This window comes from Pocillopora damicornis, chromosome 11 (assembly GCF_964200805.1).
Source record: "Pocillopora damicornis chromosome 11, jaPocDami1.2, whole genome shotgun sequence".
Classification (NCBI taxonomy): domain Eukaryota; kingdom Metazoa; phylum Cnidaria; class Anthozoa; order Scleractinia; family Pocilloporidae; genus Pocillopora; species Pocillopora damicornis.
In genome coordinates, this window is record NC_142680.1 from 23,015,407 (window position 1) to 23,024,380 (window position 8,974).

Consider the following 8,974-nt stretch of genomic DNA (forward strand, 5'->3'; position numbering starts at 1 on the left):
AGTGTTTTCACATGGATTGTATCCCTATTTTGTTAAAGACATCGTGCTTTTGAATGTAAAATAGGCTGATTTTTGCCAAAAAAATAAGTGTTTTTCAGGTCGAATTGAGCGCTTTTGTCATCTTTTGCGTAAATTTTGGCAAAAACTCGTGCGTTCTGCCGGATTTTGTTGTTTTTAGATAGATTTCATTGCAATTTTACGAAATACATGTAGTTTCAGCTAGTTTGCAGCGTTTTAGGCTTGAGGCCGGCAAGAGTGATGGTAGACACTCTTAGCAGAGATAATTGTGCTAGCAGATATTAAGATTTCACCTGTAAAGACAATAAATTAATTGAACACAAGAAAAAGGAAACTTGATAAAAAAAATTAGAATAATGGCGGGGAGAAAAGAGGGCTGCACTAAAGATTATGTACATGTGTTCTTGAAGCTGAAAATTAACAAGGTTCCTAACAATTTTTGAAAATCACACAAATGCCAAGCTATATCCAGGGTTTTCTATTAATAAAATCAACTCTTAAAACAAATTGGGATTTTACCTTGGTCCTTTTTTTTTTACTTTTTATGTACATTATTTATGTAAAAATAATGCTCCCCTGACTCTCCCCCAAATTTCCAGAACAAATGGAAACTCTTAAGAATGATCAAGCTTTACCTTATTATTTAAAATTTTTACATCTTGAATTATCAAGTTATCACAGAAGATTTCTTGGTACTTTAACCTGTTTAACACCCTAAAAGAAGTGCACATATATACTACACACAATCAGCCCAGTCAAAATGTGCCACAGCCGACAATTTGGCTGCCTGCCACAATATAGCTGCCACTACCTTCACACTTTTCACACTTCCATTCAAGACAAGGTTCAGCCTCTGCTGCCTATTACTATCACCAGCTTGCCTTCCACTCAAAAACATTTCGACTGAGCTCATACATACATACATACATATGTGGGAGATTAGGTTACATGAGTGAACCTGCACTATTAAAAGAGAACAATGAATTACAATTCAAGGAAACATTGATTAATAAAATAAATCAATAAAAATGACAAAAATCAAACTAACAGCAGACAGTACTCTTTCAGCCTTCTGGACCTGAGCAGTGCAGTGATCTTCAATAATTAAGTGCTTAATTTGGACATAAAACCAGAACTTGGTATAGCTAAATATTATTATTTTTCTTTTAATATTCCCACTCCAGCTGATGTGTATTATTTGAATTACAAGTCTTATTAGCATGCAAAATCACCTACGGACAAGGCACACACTTTGCACCAAAATAGCTTTGCATCAAGCACATTATCTAGTACATCATTACCATCTTCAGGTATTTCTAATTTACTTGTGAAAATCACACAAATCGTTAGCTATATACAGCATACAATCAGCAGCAAATTATTAGAAAGGAATGCAGTAAATTTTAATAAGAATATTACCAAGTAGTTAAATAACAAATAGCCCAGTAAAAATGTGCCCGTTGCTGGGAATTTGGTTCTCAATAAAATTAGCTAAAATAGCCAATCTTGAGTTTTACTGCTCACTCAAAATGGGCTGGCAGCTTACAATTTGGCCGCCTACAATGAAGTACCTTCCGCTAACTTCACACTTTTCAGACTGCTTTTCAGGAAGAGGTTTGGCCTCTGCTGCCTATAATTACTACAGCCAGCTTGTCTACTACTCAAAAACATTTTGACTGGGCTGTGTAAGTCTTACTAGCATATAAAAAGCACCTTCAGGTAGATTACAGCAAAGCAGACTTTTTACCAAATGCTCTGCATTAAGTACATCGTTACCCTCTTCAAGTATTTCTAGTTTACTTGTGAAAATCCCACAAATCACAAGGTATATTACATTATACATTCCAGTTGACAAAGCAATCAAGGGTAATTTTTTCATAATGGATGCAATGATCTTCAGTATCAAGATTATTTGGTACCTAAATAGTAAAATGTTCGAGAGAAGAAATAATCATAAACATTTTTTCTTTCTCATCAGCATCGACTTCCAAAAGTAATGGATAATGACCACCTAAAACAAAGAAGAAATAAATCAAATTTGTGATTTCACAGGGCTTCAATACGAAACAAGTATGCATATCTTTTATTTCCCTACCACTTACAAGTGGCAGGAATGGCTGAAATGGCCTTCACGTGAACACAACAGAATCCTATGCGTGTATAACCATGTAGAACTATTTATTCGGTATCGAAATTACATCCCAAATGTCATGATATTTGACTGAAACTCAGCTTACCCATCTTTCGTTTAGACTTCGAAACTTGCTGCTTTTTACCACCGTTTCAATGTTTTCTTGTTGTTCAAAAGGTGGTAGGGCCATTGCAGACCGTGATTTTTTTTTTACTTGAGAACCAGATCACAACACCCAAGCCTTTTCACGCTAAAATATTAAACTACTGAGATTTCCTTCACCGCCATTTTATCTTTCCCTGGATACTAGTTCCCAAGCTTCGAGCCCGAAGGTCTCACACATGCACTGAAATTATGCTATTTGTTATTTCAGTGCCAATTTAGAAATAATGATAATCGTTATTTTGGTGTCGAGATCATGCTGACTGGCAATATTTCCACTCCTTAAAAGCACATGAAAAGGAATTACTGTTGATGGTTCCAACCTAAAAGACATGAAATAAAATATATATTATTGGTAAGCGAAAATGACTTGCACTTGCAGGATAATTTGCAAGAAATTTCAATGACTTTAACAACAAAGGGCCAGGCTGAGATGAAAATGAATGTTTGAAATTGTCAACGCCCTGACTAATTCTTCTTGACATATTTAGTTACGTGACAAAAAATTTGCTTCTCTAAATAGTGATTTCTTTTCATATTCAGTACGTACATTTCTGTTTTGAGGTATTATTCACATAAAACTATATTTCACAAGTGTCCATTGAGGGTTTTTAAAGTGGAGGTTGTCCGTCTTGGAGAGGTGTCTGTCTTATAAGGCGTTTAGTTACAGTACGGGACAAACAGAAGGTGTCCGTCTATGAAATGTGTCCATCCTATAGAGGCGTCTGTTAAGAGGTAGTTGACTATAACCACGAATATAATTATATAATATGATATCTGCTTCATGCAGTTAATTCATAGAATCATCATCATCATCATCATCATCATCATCATTTCCTTTTCCCTAAGAGGGAAATAGGGCCTTAATGCAAAGAAAAGGGGTTTTAATAATTTAGTACTCAGCATTGTAGGAAAAACATACCCTTCCTTTTCTTAAAGAAAACTGTTCCAGAGATGTAAGATAAGATCTCTTGGAACAACCAGGACTTTCCTTCTGGAACAGATCCCAGTGTAAAAAAACCTCTGGATCAAAAACATAGGTCATGTTGCTGACACTACCAGGCCAAAATCCAAGCTGAGTAACAACAACTGGATTGGATGTGGGTAGGTCTTTTTGGCACTGAAGGCATCTAAACAGGACATGGTTCATATCAAACCCACCTAAAAAGAGAGGAGAAGACTCAAATGCCAAAATGTCAAAAGGTACCTTGTGATATTTAACAACATTTACTACAATTGATGTGACAATTTTCTAAGTATTTGAATTTCTTGTAAGGCTAACATGCAATGAAGTGTTACATAGCCTGTTCAGTTGTGTGGTTCACTCACTCAATTAACTGCATAATTTTATAAACAACAAATGATACTTTAAATAATAGTTTTGATATGACTGTAGCAGAGTTTTCTATGCTTAGTATTAAAAAACATGAATGAATTAAAATCTTACCCCTTAAATTAATAACAATGCAACGATTATGTTTTCCAACTCTTTGGATAGTTTTTGAACTGTTGAATAATATTGATGACTGATGATGATGACAATAAATGATAAAGATATCTAATAAAAGCAACAAGGCTACAAAATACCTTTCTCATCTAATGCATTATTATAAAGCCACTACAACTTGCTGTTTTACATTTAAACTGAGATCCACTAAATGTTTATCAATGTAATTTTGAAATCAAAATTAACTATTGCAAACATAAAAGTGAACTAGCAACAGATGAAACTTTGTAATAATAATAATAATAATAATAATAATAATAATAATAATAATAACAACAACAACAACAACAATAATAATAATAATAATAATAATAGATGACAAAAAAATTCATACTTGTTTCAGCTGAGGATGATGGCGGATCCACACCGCTGTCCAAACAGGAATCAATGTCTAAAAAATTGGGTGGCAATGCAACTTTTTTAAGATTTTGCTGTAATGACCAGAACAAACTTGTTTTCTATACCCATGTGTATATCTTTACACCTCCAATATGATAAACTTAACAAAATTTGGTAGTTTATTTGGTTTACATGATGAAACAGTTAAATTAAAGAATACACTTTTAAAAACAGCATTAATTTAGGATACTAAAATTATTATCAAAGAATTTACTGGCTTTGGCAGGAACAAAATTATAGCCTTCTCAGCTCTCTTCTATTTGTGAGGGTATATGGAACTTGCGCTATATAAATCTCAATTATTATTGTCATTAATATTATTATCATCATTATCATCATCATCATCATTACTATAATAATAATAATAATTATTATTATTATTATTATTATACATTATACATTATAGAAGAAGAAGAAGAAGAAGAAGAAGAAGAAGAAGAAGAAGAAGAAGAAGAAGAAGAAGAAGAAGAAGAAGAAGAAGAAGAAGAAGAAGAAGGAGAAGAGGAAAAAGAAGAAGAAGAAGAAGAAGGTTTATTAAAACTCCCTCGCAGAAGAACTTAATTATCGAGTTAATAAAGAAGCTTACATCTTCACCCGATCTTAATAATTAAGCTTAAAGATATACATGTACTACATCACTCAAGCTAATTTAGGATTGATTAATACTAGTGTTAATACCTAGAACGTCGGTATCATTCGCGAGTCCGACGTCTGTCGGCTGAAGTACGTTTTCGCTGGCTGCTGCACTGCTTCTTGGGCGATATTGGCAGTGAGTCTTGCGTCGTCCTGTACGTGAATCTTTCGAAAAATGGTACACTGCCGGGGCTCGAGTTCTCATAACCGTGCCAGTTGATGCAGAAGGAGAGGGTTGCCCGTGGTCATCTCTTCTCAGTATTTTTCGAGCTGTTTCCAGCACCTCTAAAAGCGTAGGTCGCTTTTTTCGTTTTTTGCCACGATCTAGATGAATTTCATTTTCAAAATAAATAGTACAACTCAAGAGGAAAAGGAACGCTTTTGCTGAAAAACGTCAAAAAGGGTCATTACTCACTTGATTCCGTGGATTCCGCCATGTTTTACAGGAATGAAACCCAGTCCTCTATCGGACATACCTTCTTAGGTACCAGTGCTACACACTTCATTTAGATTATACATATCTGATAATTTAGTTCATATTAGCAATTATTGATATCAGATAATTTAGGTGAGGAGGACATGTTGAATAAGGGGAATAAGGGAAAAGAGTGGGGGGGTAGGGGCTGGAGACGAGGACGTCAAAAACTTTGGTTTGGCGAATTTGGCCATATTTGAAGTCGGTTTTCACGTTATCAATACCAAACTCTTTGAGCTTTTCGGCTTTCCCCTTTTAATAGCATTCAGTGTCCAATTTGCAGCCTGTATTGAGAGGCCAGCTGGAAATATTAGAATGAACCCTGGAATGGACTCGGGACTGGTGTCTAGGAAAACTATCGAGAGCATTATATAGGTTGCTTCTTTAGTCAAATAAAGGCAGATTTAGGCAACCAAAGTCCATCAAAACAGGAAAAATACATAGAACCCATTGAGGCACATACGAAGAGTTCCAACCGCAAAAACGCATACATGCTTGGAATATGTATCAAACGCGAAAACCATGCAACCGGTATTGAGCGCCGCTTGGAAGTACTTGGCAACAGTTGTCAAAGAAACATTTGAAAAAATCCTTTAACAGTTCATGGTCAGTTACAAAGCGAAAAAACGTCTTATCAGAAGGAAAAATGCATACTTGTTTTCGTCTCGTGAGTGGGTACATCGCATCATCAATGAAACTCCAGCACATTTTTCCTTAGGCAGTCAATTAAAGGAAGTAACCCTAAAAGCGAAGTAGTATATCCCTCGTTTAATGGTTCAGTTCAGTCTAAAGGTATATCATCTACATCTTGAGACGCCTGCACATGCGCTGGTTGAGGTGGCCTGTGGGCAACACCACTGAGGAACATGCGCAGGTACTGTACAAATCCACCAGCTGGAACTATGTTGCTTAGGTCAAAACGATCCTCATTGGATAGATCCAGCATTCGGTTGGCTATGGCTTCTTCGATGCCAGGTCTTCCTGCCTCAAAAGGTACTTCCACGTTTCAATATCACCTCGGATTGCATCAAGCATTCGGCGCCTCATTTCCAGCTCGGTACTGAGGCAGATCCTGAAATAAGCATTGGACCAGCCGTTTCTCAACATTTGAAGGAAATGTTTAGTCTGAAAATCATGGCTTTGCATCATTTCTTTGAAATCTTTTACCAGGGATCTTTCAAGAGGATCATATATTTCGTCTCCGTTTAAAGCTTTTCCACTAACCCTTGGCCGACTTGGAGGTAAAGGTCTTGCAAGTCATGGTATCGATGTTTGGGAAGTAGGTTGCCACTCTGTCGGGGGTTGTGTAACACAGCGTCTTTCATTATTTCCATGTTTGCTAGGTTTTCATTGCTGCCCCTTGGTTCAGCTGCTCTTCCATGTCCTGATGTTTAAGGCACCCCTTGCTTTCTCTGTTTTTCGAATGTCTCCTTTTGAATTTTCTTTTTTTTCTTCACTCTGCTGGATCAACGCTCGGGAAAAGTCTAACGGATTTTCCATAATCTTTTCCACCTTCTCGGCCAAAGATGCAAGAGTTTCGGGTTTGACAATGTAATCAACACCAAAGAGAATGTAGGATCTTGCGAAGAAATGTCGCAAGTCTTTGTCTTTCAAAGCTTTTAGCAGGTTTTCGAGGAGCTTCATCATACATTCGGCTCTTTTGTCCTCGATCCACATCTCGGCACCAGTCTCCTCTATTGTTTGCAAAAAGAGGTTCTTGAGATGGAATGACACCAAACCTGCTGGACTGGAAAGATAAGCGCGGTGCAATTTCTTCAAACAACGGTAACACTCGCGTTGGATTTCATTCATCTCTTGGCTTAGCAGGTACTCTGCATGAGAAAATGAGATTCTGAAGTCGCAGTCGGGAGTTTCACTGTACTTTGGAGATTTGACAACCAGGTGGTAGCCTTCGTCAATGATCTTATTCACCATTTCGACGGAAGGCCATTTCCGCTCTCTTTCGAGCCAATCTCGTGCAGACTTCGGCCATCCTCGGGATTTCAGGGCGGGCACAAGATCAATTCCTGTCTTTCTTTTAAAATAGGCTGTGTCATTTTCAGACGGCTCTTTGACTTCTGCTTCTTTCTCGAATGAATGGTACAAAAGTGGCTTGAAATCGAATCTGTCTTCGCTTTCCCCTGTCTGGTCGTCTTTTTCATTTTCAATTGTGGTCTCCTGTTTCATTTGGGTTTCATCTCGAACCTGCTCGCTATCTTTTTTTGCCATGTGTCTTGTCAGGTTAGTCGGATCTTCTCCCTTAGTTGGTTTTTTCAGGCTGAAGGTCGTTTGGACATCTTGCGTACTCCATGGCATGGGAGGAAGTGGACTCTGAGTCTTGAATTTGAAGCGTCTGAGGATGGTTGTTGTTTGATAGCATGACATTATTTCCATAATCGTCAGTTTCTGTTTTACTTCCGCCTTCAACTGCCTTACGTGGCGTGACGCTTGAAACATCAGAATATACCACTTCCGCCTGACTTACGTTTTCGTTTGGTGATCGGCTTTCAGTAGCTTTCACTCGGGCTTTGAAGTTTTGAACTACATCGCTCGACATCATTTCATGTAGGTAAGCTGGAAAGCCTTCGTAATGTATCATCAGGGCCACGTTTGGTCAGGGACTCCTGTAACTCACTCATACACTGTAGAAAGTCGTCCATAACTGCGGCGTGCTCTCTCGTATATTCGACTACCCTTGCCCTGCATATCGCACCGAGGAACCATTCCCACTCAGCGCTGTTCAAACTATGCAGCCGCTTTGACTCCGTCATGTTTTGCAATTGTCGGTGGAGAGTATCAGACGATTCCATACAATCAATGGTAAAAGCTGGGCTGGTTTTCTCGTTCTTCCAATTCGCAACAATTTGAAGAGAGTGTTTGAGATCATCCTTGGAGAATATTCGCAAGGCACGACTGCAATACGGGATGATCGCCGGCTCTGATTCTCACATGCAGTGGACTTTTCAGTGAATGATCGACCACTTCTTCGTGAATCAAAAAGGCCTCAGAGCTTGGGAACACCATGATGTCCGTATCCCCATAATCATCGGGTGAGAGACACATCAAATCTTCAGCTACACTCCCATAGGGTCGGGCTATGACTTGATTCTCGGTACATTCCATGAAGAATTCCGTTAGTCGCTTCAAGGTTGGCCCAGTGACGTGATCATTTCTCTTTTTGACTAACTCAGCTTCTTTTCCTCGCTCCCCAAGGCGCTTCAAAACAAAGTTCAAATCTCCTTCATCAACATGCCTTCTTGCCGCAGCCATATTCATTTGAAAATGAAACAAATCCAGGCTGAAATTTAAGTTACCGCAACGGAACATTATCCGATTGTTTTCGGTTTCAGATCATTAGCCTTTAGACGCAAATAATCTTCCTGACCGATCAGTTTTCTTAAAAGAGGCCGGAATTAGGATTTCTTTAATTTACATAACCTTAGGTGCTTTCATTTGTGGTTTACCGATATCGACCGTAGGAACATTGACGGCCGTCAAATTCGGCGTCAAAATAAGACTGAGAAGTGTAGGGGCATTTGGATTGAGTGTTTTAAAACTACCACTTGGGTTATCACAACAGTCGATCAGGAACAAAAAACTTCAGTTACCCGAAGGGGCCGGTCATTATTTTTGACTCGGAGGGGGTGGC

At 38.1% G+C, this 8,974-nt stretch overlaps 1 protein-coding gene and 1 non-coding gene across 3 annotated transcripts; both read right to left on the reverse strand.

The window, feature by feature from the left end:
* Positions 1-632: 632 nt before the first annotated feature.
* Positions 633-5,441, reverse strand: LOC149038324 (uncharacterized). Of its 2 annotated transcripts, XM_089187731.1 has the most exons (5): positions 5,266-5,441; positions 4,896-5,174; positions 4,153-4,209; positions 3,234-3,472; positions 633-2,634 (listed from the first exon to the last, which is right to left on the reverse strand). In XM_089187731.1, the coding sequence occupies exons 1-5, from the start codon at positions 5,285-5,287 to the stop codon at positions 2,566-2,568; spliced, it is 666 nt and encodes a 221-aa protein (XP_089043857.1). In that variant the 5' UTR covers positions 5,288-5,441; the 3' UTR covers positions 633-2,565. The 2 variants fall into 2 exon arrangements, with proteins under 2 accessions (XP_089043857.1, XP_089043858.1); XM_089187732.1 differs by lacking the exon at positions 4,153-4,209 and having other exon boundaries at positions 5,266-5,435.
* A 531-nt stretch (positions 5,442-5,972) lies between these two features.
* Positions 5,973-8,787, reverse strand: LOC113678381 (uncharacterized). Its single transcript, XR_016180804.1, has 2 exons — positions 6,695-8,787; positions 5,973-6,574 (listed from the first exon to the last, which is right to left on the reverse strand). It is a non-coding gene; the product is annotated as an uncharacterized LOC113678381 (transcript).
* Positions 8,788-8,974: the final 187 nt, after the last annotated feature.

Excerpts from the sequence above, each read along its gene's own strand:
- LOC149038324 (XM_089187731.1), bottom strand. The coding sequence starts at position 5,287 with ATGGCGGAATCCACGGAATCAA. Across the intron at positions 5,175-5,265 it reads GGCGGAATCCACGGAATCAA|ATCGTGGCAAAAAACGAAAA; the intron begins GTGAGTAATGAC and ends AAATTCATCTAG. Across the intron at positions 3,473-4,152 it reads ATCATCCTCAGCTGAAACAA|GTGGGTTTGATATGAACCAT; the intron begins GTATGAATTTTT and ends CTCTCTTTTTAG.